General features: G+C 36.2%; 1 protein-coding gene across 1 annotated transcript in view; it reads right to left on the reverse strand.

The window, feature by feature from the left end:
• LOC132853737 (uncharacterized) overlaps positions 1–14,251 on the reverse strand; it is a 31,897-nt gene extending 17,646 nt beyond the window's left edge. The window contains exons 1-25 of the mRNA XM_060881673.1: positions 14,005–14,251; positions 13,547–13,785; positions 13,079–13,227; positions 12,788–12,916; positions 12,412–12,585; positions 12,146–12,319; positions 11,833–12,006; positions 11,539–11,694; positions 11,183–11,396; positions 10,762–10,901; positions 10,523–10,673; positions 10,190–10,293; positions 9,935–10,038; positions 5,549–5,787; positions 4,673–4,821; positions 4,382–4,510; positions 4,005–4,178; positions 3,739–3,912; positions 3,426–3,599; positions 3,194–3,349; positions 2,823–3,051; positions 2,432–2,571; positions 2,193–2,343; positions 1,903–2,006; positions 1,317–1,372 (exon numbers count right to left, since the gene is read on the reverse strand). Of these exons, the coding sequence (XP_060737656.1) occupies positions 1,317–1,372; positions 1,903–2,006; positions 2,193–2,343; positions 2,432–2,571; positions 2,823–3,051; positions 3,194–3,349; positions 3,426–3,599; positions 3,739–3,912; positions 4,005–4,178; positions 4,382–4,510; positions 4,673–4,821; positions 5,549–5,787; positions 9,935–10,038; positions 10,190–10,293; positions 10,523–10,673; positions 10,762–10,901; positions 11,183–11,396; positions 11,539–11,694; positions 11,833–12,006; positions 12,146–12,319; positions 12,412–12,585; positions 12,788–12,916; positions 13,079–13,227; positions 13,547–13,785; positions 14,005–14,139 (3,918 nt within the window). The 5' untranslated portion in view covers positions 14,140–14,251. The remainder of the gene's footprint in view (positions 1–1,316; positions 1,373–1,902; positions 2,007–2,192; positions 2,344–2,431; positions 2,572–2,822; positions 3,052–3,193; positions 3,350–3,425; positions 3,600–3,738; positions 3,913–4,004; positions 4,179–4,381; positions 4,511–4,672; positions 4,822–5,548; positions 5,788–9,934; positions 10,039–10,189; positions 10,294–10,522; positions 10,674–10,761; positions 10,902–11,182; positions 11,397–11,538; positions 11,695–11,832; positions 12,007–12,145; positions 12,320–12,411; positions 12,586–12,787; positions 12,917–13,078; positions 13,228–13,546; positions 13,786–14,004) is intronic.
• Positions 14,252–15,401: the final 1,150 nt, after the last annotated feature.

Raw genomic sequence — 15,401 nt, forward strand, 5'->3', positions numbered from 1 at the left:
ATAATAATAATAATAATAATAATAATAATAATACCACAACAAAATATCACCCCATTTTTTATGATGGCCTTAAATTCATCATTGGATATAAATATGTCTAGTTTTATGTCAGTTTGAAAATAATTTCATGTCAAAATGTGGGGTACATCAAAAAGCACTCACATGGAGGAATGATGTAGGAATGAATCATGTTCATGTTTGTTTCCATTTAACTTTCTAATTCTAAATTGCTCCTAGGTCAGTAGGAGAATTATTGATTCAGATTATTTGTTGAATTAAATCTATATTAGAGCAAAGAAAGTTTATTTAGGGACAATTTATTTGGGATACCTGTACACCTGCCCGTTCATGTAATTATTCAATCAGCCAATCATATATTAGAGCAGTTGTCCAGTTTCATTTAGCCTGTGTCCTTTGTAGCTTCAGATTAAAGTCCAGAGGCTTTTGTTGCCAAAATTTCAAACATATTTAACTTTCCTCCAGGACCCTGGTGCTACATAAGACATGGAACCAGATGTGATCTTCAGGATTCAATGTGACATGCTTTCTAAGTACTAGAGATGGTTCCATCTGAAAGTAAGACTGTAGCAGTCTGATGTAAGTCTCTGGGAAAACTTTGGTAAAGATTGAAGTGAAAAAAACAAACAGATTTTCTGGACTTGGAAATGCAGAAATGTTGCTAATATTATTGGTTTACGACCATAATATGACTGCCTTCAATAATGAGTTAAAAAACCTGAAAAATCAACGGGTCATAATCAATAATGGGTGAAATCAAGAAAAATTGCTGTTTAATAGTGAAAATGTTGTAGTCTGGTCTATTGTAAACTTTTTTTAGTCATGATCAGATATTTATTGCTGAATATTTTTAGCTAAATGATTAGTACTGCCAGTGGTTTAACATATGGGCTATCAAAGTGGACCTTACACACAGGATAGATTTTAAACGGTTGCATTTGTCATTTAAAATCCTGCTATTCATAATGTACACTATTTATTCTTTAGAAATAAATCAGACAATTGTTCAAAACATAATTGTTTTAATTCAAAAAACAGGTAATATTAAATGTATTTCAGCATAAATAAAACCAATATATTACTAATCTTATCATTTGCCAAATATAGATTTCTTAATATAACTTATTTAAGATATTCTTCTTTATTATACTGTAACACTCTTTTTATTTTACTGTATGTTAGTTTTGAGATTTGCATTTCAGTTAGACGTGCTTTCCTTATAATGCTGCAGTCTGATGAAATCTAATTCAGAAGTTGGGACAATTCAGGAGTTCATAGATATATCCAACTCTATCAACCTGATGTTTGCGGGTCATTCTCCAGTAGTAGATCTCTCGACAGAAGAAATAGTGCCCTGAAGTAAAACAAATACAGAGAAAAACTGTTTCATTCATGACCTCTGAGTATGAGCTCTAAAAAATTACATTTTGTCAAGTTAAAATTCATTCATTCATTCATTTCATTTTCTACCGCTTATCCAAACTACCTCGGGTCACGGGGAGCCTGTGCCTATCTCAGGTGTGATTGGGCATCAAGGCAGGATACACCCTGGACGGAGTGCCAACCCATCGCAGGGCACACACACAACTCTCATTCACTCACGCAATCACACAATACGGACAATTTTCCAGAGCGACCTACCATGCATGTCTTTGGACTGGGGGAGGAAACCGGAGTACCCGGAGGAAACCCCTGAGGCACGGGGAGAACATGCAAACTCCACACACAAGGCGGAGGCGGGAATCAAACCCCGAACCCTGGAGGTGTGAGGCGAACGTGCTAACCACTAAGCCACCGTGATCCCTCAAGTTAAAATGAACTTGATATTTAGTTACTTTTTGCAAAGGGATACTGTCTATTATACTGCCAATATAAACAATTTACCGTTATAGAGGAACACATCATGGGCATCCATTGGAACCCCACCAAACTTTTTGTCAGTGTGGTGTGGGTATCTGTCATATATCTTCTGAGACTTCAGATTCAGCCTAGGAAAATGAACCATGATCAAAAACAGTGAAAATTAATTCTACCTCTAATATTGTATATATAATGTAAGTGTTTTTTTTAGTTTTATTATTATTATTATTATTATTATTATTATTATTATTATTATTATTATTATTATTATATAAGCAAGATAGACAGAAAGCTTTAGATAGACCTATAATCACCTCCAGTAATTCTCCCCACTAAAAAGCAGCACCTTGCCCTTTCCCCTCTGCAATGCTCCTTCAACCTTCTTTAAACTGCCAGACAAACCAAGTTTCTCAATACTGCGTGGTCCCCGTACATCCTTTCCAGTAAACTCCCAGAATTGAGTTCCTGAAACACATTGAGAATCTTTGATGAAATACATAATCATTGATTACAGAACCTATTTAAGAAACAATTAATTATGACTGTATCTTACCTGCAAAGAAGTACATTTGTTTTGTAATAGGGTCCTCAAAAGCAGTGTCGAGCTTAGCTGGCAGACCAGGCCATCTCTCAGAGACCATGAAAGGGCCTTTGCGTTCCTTGTTACCACGATTTGAGGACGTCCAGTAATACCTAAGAGGAAAGAAAGATTAGTTCCTTTAATTTCCTTTAATTTCTATAACTTCATTTATAACTAAACTTTCAGGACTACTACAGATCTTAAATTTGATCTATACTCATAATAATTTTAGTGTTTGAAGCTGCACCTACTCCATCCTCCATTCCATTCAAACAGACTGCTTTATCATAAAAAATCACTTTATATACTTTGGAGTTATAAAGAGCCTTGGTTATACAATTACATGACCCCTACCGGTTCTTACCCATCTTTGAAGAAGTGAAGCTCTCCCTGGATCTCTGTGATTGCATCAAATTTGTCCACCGTGCATGGATCAAATGATGGGTCCACAGGCGTATACACAGATGGAGTTGTGGTGGAAGCTGTAGATGGAGTCGTCTTTGGTGTTTTTTTAGTGGGATTGCCAGTAGAAACTGGAGATGCTGTAGTGGTTGATGGCTTGGGTGGAGTAGGCTTTGGGCCTTTTTTGGGTCCTGAATAAAGTAAAAAATAAGAATATATCATTAGGTAACATCATTTTTTTGTTTTTCATAATAGTTGGACTAGCATGCCATCTTGTTAGATCAGTTATAAAATTGCATTACTGCAATATAGTAACAATGATTATCGGCTTACCATAAAGATACTGGATGCCCTCAATGTCATCCTGATGCAGAGAGAAGTCAGCTATATATTTGTACATGGGGTACATCAGAGCATCCTGAATGTTGGAATGATCAAGACCAAGAGCATGTCCAAACTCATGGGCTGCCACCAGGAACAGACTGTATCCTGTGACAAGCAGAAAAGCTGTAGTTAAAATGAAAGATTAAGCTAGATGCTAGATTAAGAAGACTAAGATAATTACCCTTATCTGGGCAAAATCCCCATTTCTGGTCCTTGTCATAGTTGCTGGTTGTGGCGCACCAGAGTTTTCCATCACTACGGCCTTCACTTGTGCAGGAAGTATAGGACTTTTCCAGGAAGATGAAAGGAAACTGACATGGCTCCCCCTCAGAGTTTCCACCAATCACAGCAGTATCTGTTGGCCAAAATTTATACACACGCATTTCATTGGCTAATGAACAACAGTTGTGTGATGTAGCGTTTTCTTTGATTAATTTTGAAACTGGTTTTGAAAAGGTTATTAGATTATAGCTTAAAGCATTAAAGGCTCTCACCTCGGTTAGGACAGAACCCATATTTTTTGTCCTTGTCGAAGCTGGATGTAGTAGCACACCAGCGATACCCATCATCACGTCCCTCAGTGGTACAACTGGTGTATGTTTTCCCCTCAAACACAAACGGAAATGTACAAGGTTCACCATCTGCATTCCCATCAAATGTGTACAGAACTGTGGAGAGAGACAGGCTCAGTTACTTTATCATCTCACATACACTGAACTGATGCTCAGAACTTGCCATGGAGAAATAATGCAGAACTTACGCTCGCTTGGGCAGAAACCATATTTCTTGTCTTTGTCATAATCAGCAGTTGTGGCACACCATGGCAGGCCATCTTCACGACCTTCAGTGGTACAAGTGGAATAGGACTTTCCCTCAAACCGGAATGGGAAATTACACAGTGCACCTTCTGCATTGCCAAAGTAGGTCTTGATTGCTGGAAGGAAAAGAAAAAAAACAAAAACACATTCATAGTTAAACAAAACTGTGAGAATCAGCTTGCAGTTTAAAGGAAGACATGCACATGTGTGTTCTCTGTAATTATATAATCAAACCTCTAGAGGGAGCTACAGCTTAATATCTGAATCACTGCTACTTGACAAATATTTTATGATTGGTAAATGGACCAAAGACTCTTACCGGGTCCCTTGCCAAGTGTCCAGTATTCATCATCATCAAAGTGAGCGTCTCCCTGCACTCCTTCACCTGGAGGATAAGCATGTGCCAGCAAGCCATCTTTCCCATCAAATGGGTAGGGATCTCCATGATCTGCAATATACATATCCTGTTTTAAGAGTTTTCCTTTAAACAAACTGTAAAATCACACCAATACTACACTGCTTAAGGAGATCTGATGTGAGGATTTGACTGTATATATACTTTATTCTTGGGTAGCTGGTATCAAGCATCACCTTTTAATTAAAAACTCACCCTGTTTTCCAAATGAGATCATGATATCAGCAGTGCCATCATAGAGCCGTGTGAAAGTTAGGGGTGTGACATCACTCCACACTTTGAAGGCTCGGGCGAAGGCATCGTCAATAGTAGCGCCGTCTAAGTCTGGTGAGTAGTTCAGAACCCTACAGAAAAAAATCACAGAAAGTAAGTATTAAATCAATTGGTAACATTTGACCTAATCCTGTAGCTTTATTGTCCAATGCTGGGTATTCTTCCCTCACATCCATCATAGCCATCATAGCGCTCATCTTACATTTCCATTTACACATGGCATTTGGCAGATGCCCTTTTCTAAAGCGACTTAGAGAAGTACTTTGAAGTCTCTATTAACTGGACGTCTTCAACTGGACGTCTGCTAACATCAGTCAAAAAAGTATGTTGGGAAGGTAATATAACAAGAAATGCAAACAGACAGCACACTTTTTTAAAAAAAATCTAGTTTAAGTATTTGAGGACATCTAGTGGAGGTTAATTCTACGACCTAGGAGCCAGAACAGAGAAGTCTCTTGAATCATGCCTTTTTCTTATGTACCGTGAGAGACTATGGGTTCATATAAGAAGTGCTAGAGGATCAGAGGGAGTGTGGTGCACTGCAGGGTGTCATATGTGCTTTGTAGGCAAGCATCAGTGTTTTAAATCTGATCCAGGCAGCTATTGGAAGCCAGTGGAGATTGTGAGATTCACTTCTTTCCTGGGATTCTTTCCATAATTGATGATCTATTGCATTTCTAAACAAATAACTACTGATTTTCATGAATGATCATCTGTGTTGACAGCATTAAAGAATGCAAACACATGAAAAGATTTAATATTTAGTTTTCTTAACATGTTAAACATTAAAACACATACCTGTATGTAACATCATTGTGATCCCACTTCAGGTCTCCTGCAAATGTTTGGTAGTTGCGGACGTCTGGCACACCACAGCGTGGCTTCTTCATGGCATCGATTGTTGGTTGATCCAACTCACCAGTCTCTTCCAGACCAAGCTGATTCTGTAACCTCCTCAGAGCTTTAGAATTCGACACTGCTCCCTGTCGTCCACTCTTATCCAGAATCCTCTTATAACCAAAGCGCTCCAGGTATTTCTAGAGACAAACAAACAAGCAAACAGAAAGGCAATCAGGCAAACCTACACAAACCCAGGTATAATTTCCTATAATAAGAATTTTAATCGTGCCATTTGTCCACATATAAATCTTGTATCTATAGATGAATAAATATGCAGTGATACCTATAGTTAACACCTAAACGTCTGTTAGATTTAAAGTTATTTACCAGAACATGTTTAACAATGTGCTACATTTGTGTGCAAAAAATGAAAGAACAGCAATACTCACATCAGCCATCTGCATGTCTGTAATGTTTTTGAATATATCCTCGGGGAAGGACACAAATGCACTAAAACACCATGGACTTAAAGTGCAGGCCCCAAGAACCATGAATGCCAAGATACTTATTTTCATAGTGAGAACTTTCAGCAACTGATTTCTCAAATAAAACACAGCTTCTTGAAAGTTTGTCTCTGGAAAGTCTCTAGATGAGTTGAGTCGTCTTTAGTCTTCTTCTCACTGATCTTACTCTCATCTAACATTCTGTTATCAGTATTTATACCTTCGATGAGCCATAATTACTTTACCCCAGCCCACTTCCGCTTGTGAACACCCACAACAAAGCGTCTTTTTTTAAAAATCTTTTTATTTTTGAATTCACTAGCATTCATTCCAAGAAAGGGAATTCCACTGAAGATGCTAACTACAACAAAACAAATTGACCAGAATAGAATATACACAATTAAAGTTAACCGTTCTTTCTACTAATTCTTATTTCAATGAAACTAACTTCTTATATATTATCCAAACAAATTATTAATCAGTATGACAATCATTTAAAATCTTAATTATTTTCGTGTTCAAATGAACAGTTTTGTGCAGTTTGTAAAAAGAGACATGAATGTATTCAGTCTGTTATTTATATAAATAAAATGATTACAACACTAGCAACCAACCAGGTTTAGTTATCACAATGACATTGTTATTTTATTAAGCAATGCAATGCTTTTTTGTCACTTCCGCTGCCTGCCAATTGTGGACCATTATCCACAATAGTGATGTTTGATAATTTCCCAGAACAGATCCATGAACATCCTTTCCCAAGCAGACATACTGTAATTCTTCTTCTTTTTTCTACTGAATCATATAAATATTCAAATGAAATACATTACAGCTTGTTTAAATGTGGAAGTTGGTGGCGATACAGGATGAAACAGAGCCTTAGTCATAATGTAAACTTTAGCAATAGTCATACTGATTTATATGTCATTTAACCGCACAGTTTTACATCATCGCAGCTCATTATGTCACTTTCCATAGTATAATGTAAACTAATTAGGAGCTTCCTTCCTTCTATCTTTTTTATTTTATTTTTGTTATGGTTCTGACGCCGTTGTTAAATATTTATAACACTTTTTACTGTACGTAACACACACATTCATCAGAGAATTACCTATCATTCATGAATATATAGTTAGAGAACAGTTTTGAGCAGAAAAAACACATAGAGGCTTGACTGTATATTTGTATGTCATGTGAGGTTAAATCAATATTATCATTTGCACAGTATACCCGAGACATATGTACATAGAAATTAATCCACCTTTAATCGCAATCTGACAGAAATTTCAATTGAGTCGGCCTTAATTACTTTAAATCGAGGTGAATACACTAACAATTTTTTCTACTAAACAATTAGTATTAGACCTAATAGATGATAAAAGAATTATTATTCTGCATGTACACAGATAATGACAAAAAAAAATATTATTTATGTAACTATTGTGGGTTTTGCTTTAATAAATTTGTATGAGTCAAATCTGCTTTGTTTTTTGTATGAAATTCATGCTACAGGAAATTTATTTTGCATAATGAAAAATTACTCTATTGCACTACAATATTTGTTGAATATATACATCTGCTAGAACAAGTATTTAAAAAGTAAGCGTATAGCCGGGTTACGGTAAGAAATTAGGACATATTAAATCTCATTGCACCATTCGTTTAAGGAAAGAGTGCTCTGATGTTGAAAATACCAGCTGACTAATGTTGTAAGTGAGGCATTGCTTTTCAGATACCATGTTTAAGGTTTTGTGTCAGGAGGGAGAAGAAGAGACTGGTGTGAGGGAGACATTCATCTTTATTGCTTAATGAAGTGCTTGATCTCGCTGAGAGTATCACTTTGATAACTTTTGTGCTGCTTAAACATTTAGTGGATGAGGAACATTTGCAGTGTTCCTTTCCACAACACGTTTCTGGTATCTAATTTAGCCAATGGTCATGTCACAGAGAGTCAGGACAGATTGACGTTTGCCTGTGATGCTGATTAAATATATGTATAATATTTGTGTGTGGATATATCTATTTAAAAACAGGATTAGAAACCAGATATATATATAATGTGCCTTAGTGAAGGGGTAATATCCTGTTGTCCTGTTGCCCAAAAATGCATGAAAATCTTCATATTTTAGGTTAATAAAAGGCTAATAAAAGACTAACATATGCGTTTAGTAACTTAATCATTTACAGTGATAATAATTTGGACATATACAGTGATTCAATACTATACAATGAATGTACAGTATGTATTGCTAACAGTATTTACTGTTACGCAGCACATCAGCTTTTCTTTACTTACAGTAGCTTGTTTTTTTCTGTGCATTTTCTCCCAAGATTAAGCTTTGAATGACCCAAAGCGCTTTCATGGAGGAGGCTTATAGTTCTAATGCAGATGCAGAAATTATGAAAATTGTTTACAATTGTTCCTGCCTCCAACTGTTTGTAGCCAATGTTTTCATGTCAATCTTTAAGCCTTCTTGATCGTATTTGATCCACCACACGCCTGACACTTAAAAGCCACCTCACCCTCATCCTTTATCTTGAATGCTGCAAGTCCACAAAGATGGCTGGATGAAGTTTACACAAGCTCCCTCACAACAGCAAAACTCTTAATCCACGAAGGTCATGAACAGTTGAATAAATGAATGAATGAATGAATGAATGAATGAATGAATGATTACATCTAATCAGATGTAAATGGTTTAAAATCTTCATAAATGAGTATTTTCAGTGAGCCTGTTTAATGCAGCAAGATTGTTATTTGTGTGCACACATTCAAGAGGAAGTCCACTTAAGAGTAGTTATGTGTGCTCATTAGGGAAACAGTCCATTTAAAGACAGCAGTCGACTTATTTAGAAGGCAGCGTATTTTTAAAGCGAGGGTGAGATGCTCAGTGTCACCCGTTTCTGTTATTAATTAAGACTACAACATACAACTAGGGAATAGAGAATTTTGTTTTTAAGTAAATGTATGGTTGTAATCCTTTAGGCTTTTATTAAATGCTTTATCCCTTGCCATATATCCTATTATTGTTTATTGTCATTCCATTACTATTAGTGTTGTTGTGTACTATTTTTGTACTTGTAATTGTCATTTGAACTACTTTTTTTGTAGGAAAGGTTCTATATATCAAGAAGTATAATGAGGATGATGATCATCACCATCATCGTTATTACTAACTACTGCTAGTACTACTATTACTTACTACCATATGTCCAACTGTGTCATTAGACTTCAGTGTATGGGCTTTAAAAGTTTATCTGACTAGATTTTACACATATTCGCTCCTCCTACTCTCAGTAGTGCTATCTATTATGAGCATGTCACTCTGAACCTATGATATATCTGTGCTTATAGTAATTATTTACTGAATATGGGATAGATGTGTAGATTTTAACAAATTAAATGCGAAAAAGAAGATTTAAGTGTAAATTCTTGCTGACATTGGTGATGACAAGGGCATAGTAATAAGGATCAGAAACATATCCAGACTTAAAATAAAAATTTATTTCATTATTCATATGACAAAATACTACTGATTTTATAAATAAATTAGACAATTGTGAAAAACATTCACTTGTGCAAATTTAGACTATAAGGTAACGAAATAGAACGGAGAAGACAAAATATATTTTAAAATATCTTAACCAATATAACATTAACTAACTTAACCTTAATTAACTTTATTATTTGCTCCAGGCAAATATTTCTTAATATTACACATAAAAACATTATTACATTGTTTCTACTCTTTCGATAATACTTTCTTTTTGAAAACACATATGTGGGATTTGCTTTTCAGTTAGATGTGCTTTCCTCTACAGTCCTATGAAATCCGATTCAGTAGTTGGGACAGTTCAGCAGTTCATAGACATATCCAACTCTATCAACCTGTCTCCTGCTGGTCATTCTCCAGTAGTAGATGTTTCGACAGAAGTAATAGTTTCCTGAAATGAAACAAATAAATAATGGTGTTTTGTTTAATTCATGATCTTCAAGAGTATCTCTATCTGGAACTTAATTTCAATTTAAATTAATTTTGACATGTGGATATTTTTGCAATTGCAGATTATTTCATTGCTAAGGAAAAGAACTAACCGTTATAGAGGAACACATCGTGAGCATCAACTGGAACCCCACCGAAGGTCATGTCTGTGTGACGTGGATACCCTTTATCCATCTGCTGAGTCTTCAGATCCATCCTAAATACATGAACAAAAAAATGATGTTACCTAATGATATATTCTTATCTTTTACTTTATTCAGGACCCAAAAAAGGCCCAAAGCCTACTCCACCCAAGCCATCAACCACTACAGCATCTACAATTTCAAGGGCCAAAAGCAGTGAACATTAGTTCAACATCATATAGTTCATGTACAGTAAATGGCATGCAAGTATTTAAAGCAAGAGCATCAGAAAGTTTTAGATACCTCCAGTAATTCTCCCCACTAAAGAGCAGCACCTTGCCCTTTCCCCTCTGCAATGCTCCATCAACCTTTTCCAAGTTGGCAGGCAAACCAAGTTTCTCAATTCTGCGTGGTCCCCGTACATTCTTTCCAGTGAACTCCCAGAATTGAGTTTCTGAAACAAATTGAAAATCTCAGATGTAAATCTCATAAATTAAATAACTGGAAAAGATTATAGCAAGTTATCTCAGTCTGGATTTTACCTGCAAAGAAATACATTTGTTTTGTAGTAGGGTCCTCAAAAGCAGTGTCGAGCTTAGCTGGCAGACCAGGCCATCTCTCAGAGACCAAGAAAGGGCCTTTGCGTTCCTTGTTACCACGATTTGAGGACGTCCAGTAATACCTAATAGGAAAGAAAGATTAATTCCTTTAATATCATGAGACAGCATTGAGTAATTACATATACTCTAAACTAAACTTTCAAATGTTCCTATACTTATAATAATTTTAGTACTTGAAGCAGCACCTGCTGGTGTCTTCAAGCACTCAAACCAGACCACAAAGGCTCATTATTTGGACTGATCAGGTGTTCTTGTGGTTATTTATTGGCTGTTGGGCCATGTTATGATCATAAACGTTCAAGGTCCTCAATAGTACTTTTCCATGCAGCCTACCGGTTCTTACCCATCTTTGAAGAAGTGAAGCTCTCCCTGGATCTCTGTGATTACATCAAATCTGTCTACCGTGCAAGGATCCACTGAGGGGTCCACAGGAGTTGTGGTGGAAGCTGTAGATGGAGTCGTCTTTGGTGTTTTTTTAGTAGGTTTGGCAGTAGAAATTGTAGATGCTGTAGTGGTTGATGGCTTGGGTGGAGTAGGCTTTGGGCCTTTTTTGGGTCCTGAATAAAGTAAAAAATAAGAATATATCATTAGGTAACATCATTTTTTTGTTTTTCATAATAGTTGGACTAGCATGCCATCTTGTTAGATCAGTTATAAAATTGCATTACTGCAATATAGTAACCATGACTATCGGCTTACCATAAAGATACTGGATGCCCTCAATGTCATCCTGATGCAGAGAGAAGTCAGCTATATATTTGTACATGGGGTACATCAGAGCATCCTGAATGTTGGAATGATCAAGACCAAGAGCATGTCCAAACTCATGGGCTGCCACCAGGAACAGACTGTATCCTGTGACAAGCAGAAATATTGGCTATAGTTATATATGCATATATGCATAATTCTTGATGTTTCCATATATGTATTAGCTGTAGTTAAAATCCAAAAAAGTAGTTACAAATGCTAGATTAAGAAGACTAAGATAATTACCCTTATCTGGGCAAAATCCCCATTTCTGGTCCTTGTCATAGTTGCTGGTTGTGGCGCACCAGAGTTTTCCATCACTACGGCCTTCACTTGTGCAGGAAGTATAGGACTTTCCCAGGAAGATGAAAGGAAACTGACACGGATCCCCCTCAGAGTTTCCACCAATCACAGCAGTATCTGTTGGCCAAAATTTATACACACGCATTTCATTGGCTAATGAACAACAGTTGTGTGATGTAGCGTTTTCTTTGATTAATTTTGAAACTGGTTTTGAAAAGGTTATTAGATTATAGCTTAAAGCATTAAAGGCTCTCACCTCGGTTAGGACAGAACCCATATTTTTTGTCCTTGTCGAAGCTGGATGTAGTAGCACACCAGCGATACCCATCATCACGTCCCTCAGTGGTACAACTGGTGTATGTTTTCCCCTCAAACACAAACGGAAATGTACAAGGTTCACCATCTGCATTCCCATCAAATGTGTACAGAACTGTGGAGAGAGACAGGCTCAGTTATTTTATCATCTCACATACACTGAAATGATGCTCAGAACTTGCCATGGAGAAATAATGCAGAACTTACGCTCGCTTGGGCAGAAACCATATTTCTTGTCTTTGTCATAATCAGCAGTTGTGGCACACCATGGCAGGCCATCTTCACGACCTTCAGTGGTACAAGTGGAATAGGACTTTCCCTCAAACCGGAATGGGAAATTACACAGTGCACCTTCTGCATTGCCGAAGTAGGTCTTGATTGCTGGAAGGAAAAGAAAAAAACAAAAACACATTCATAGTTAAACAAAACTGTGAGAATCAGCTTGCAGTTTAAAGAAAGACATGCACATGTGTGTTCTCTGTAATTATATAATCAAACCTCTAGAGGGAGCTACAGCTTAATATCTGAATCACTGCTACTTGACAAATATTTTATGATTGGTAAATGGACCAAAGACTCTTACCGGGTCCCTTGCCAAGTGTCCAGTATTCATCATCATCAAAGTGAGCGTCTCCCTGCACTCCTTCACCTGGAGGATAAGCATGTGCCAGCAAGCCATCTTTCCCATCAAATGGGTAGGGATCTCCATGATCTGCAATATACATATCCTGTTTTAAGAGTTTTCCTTTAAATAAACTGTAAAATCACACCAATACTACACTGCTTAAGGAGATCTGATGTGAGGATTTGACTGTATATATACTTTATTCTTGGGTAGCTGGTATCAAGCATCACCTTTTAATTAAAAACTCACCCTTTTTTCCAAATGAGATCATGATATCAGCAGTGCCATCATAGAGCCGTTTGAAAGTTAGGGGTGTGACATCACTCCACACTTTGAAGGCTCGGGCGAAGGCATCGTCAATAGTAGCGCCGTCTAAGTCTGGTGAGTAGTTCAGAACCCTACAGAAAAAAATCACAGAAAGTAAGTATTAAATCAATTGGTAACATTTGACCTAATCCTGTAGCTTTATTGTCCAATGCTGGGTATTCTTCCCTCACATCCATCATAGCTCACATTTTCCCTCAGCTTCTTTTCTTAAATGATCGTCCAATCTAAACAAATGACTGATTTCCATGAATGATTATTTGGTGCTATATTGTAGCTGTTTCCAAATCTTACATTTTATAAAAAGCTAATATGTTAAATAGAATAGAATACTATACTATATACTAAAATACATACACTATAAACTAGAATACTAAATCTTAAAATGTTTACCTGTATGTAACTTCATTGTGATCCCACTTCAGGTCTCCTTCAAATGTTTGGTAGTTGCGGATGTCTGGCACACCACAGCGTGGCTTCTTCATGGCATCGATTGTTGGTTGGTCCAGCTCACCAGTCTCTTCCAGACCAAGCTGATTCTGTAACCTTGTCAGAGCTTTATAAGTCGACACTGCTCCCTGTCGTCCACTCTTATCCAGAATCCTCTTATAACCGAAGCGCTCCAGGTAGCTCTAGAAACAAACAAAACAGAAAATCAGGAAACTTCCTAAAAAGCACATGTAATTTCCTCTGGTAATATATTTACTTGTTCTATTTGAAAAACATACGTACATACATACAGTCAATAAATGATCATGCTACTTACAGTGAACAAGTATACTTTGGTAAATAATTATGTTTAACAATGTGCTATATACAACTTGCAAAAATGAAAGAACAGCAATACTCACATCAGCCATCTGTATGTCTGTAATGTTTTTGAGTATATCCCCGGGGAAGGACACAAATTTGGATTTAACTGGGTTTGACCATGCACTTAAAGTGCAGGCCCCAAGGACCATGAATGTCAAGATACTTATTCTCATGGTGAGAACTTTCAGCAACTGATTTGTCAAATAAATCACAGCTTTCTGAAAGTCTGTCAGAGTCTCTGAAGTCCTCTTCTTCTGGCTTTTCTTGCTCTCTGTGTATTCTTGAGGTCCTGCAACCAGTATTTATAGGTCTGATGAGACATAAATTACTCAGCCTCATCCCCTTTATGCCGCCCACTTTACCCACCCCAAACCCACAACAGAGTATGTAGTATTTTTTTTTTATTTTAAATTCTGTAGCGCTCATTCCAAAAGGGGAATTCCATGATGCATAACTCAAACATAGAATTATTTTTTCTGCATTTCTGTATAAAAATTTTTATTTAAATTATTTAAATTATTTATTTGATCTTACTCTATAATTTTTATCTAAGCAAATTCTTATTAATATGATAATAAATTACAGATTTTTTAAGATTATTTCAGAGAAAAGGTGAAGGGTTAACTTTTATTTATTATTAAATCAACAAAATAACAAATAAACTGAACATCTGAGGCACTTTATTAAAAGACATCCAAAAATAGATATAACAAAATTTTCATCTGTTTAGTGATGAAAGTTTTACAACACTTTAACCACTGATTTCGGTTGCCACAGCGACTTCCTGTTTTGATTTGTGAAACCCAATATTTTAAAACCATTATTTCTTCAGACACATAGTGGTGTTGAATACAACAGAAAACAGCCTATGCAATACTTTCAAACGACACAAATAATACAATACAAACAAACAAATACAAACTTTTAATAAAAGATATGTTGAGTGCATTTCATAAAAAAATTATATTATAATAATATTAAGAATACTATATCAGTTTTAGCAATAGACTGAATCAAATTTGATCAAACTGGATGTCTTTTAACTACAGGGCTATTCATTAACACTGCTTATTACATCACTTACTGCTTATTACATCACATCTGACACACACACAAACACACACACACACACACACACACACACACATACGTATGTGTGTATATATATATATATATATATATATATATAATGACTATGACCACAGGATTTTTAATATAGAACACTTGCAATTTTTGTTACTTTTTTGTTCAACCTGTACAGTTTATATGTTCTCCCTATGTTTACCTGGATTTTACCTGAGTTTTTTATAGTTTAGTCCCACATCCCAAAGAAATGGCAGTAGGTGGATTTTAATGCTGCTTCTAGGTGTGAATGTGTGTGTGTTTAATGACCTGCAATGGATTGGACCCTAATTTTCCAGGTTAACCTCTGGAT

This window comes from Tachysurus vachellii, chromosome 11, assembly GCF_030014155.1.
Source record: "Tachysurus vachellii isolate PV-2020 chromosome 11, HZAU_Pvac_v1, whole genome shotgun sequence".
Lineage (NCBI taxonomy): Eukaryota > Metazoa > Chordata > Actinopteri > Siluriformes > Bagridae > Tachysurus > Tachysurus vachellii.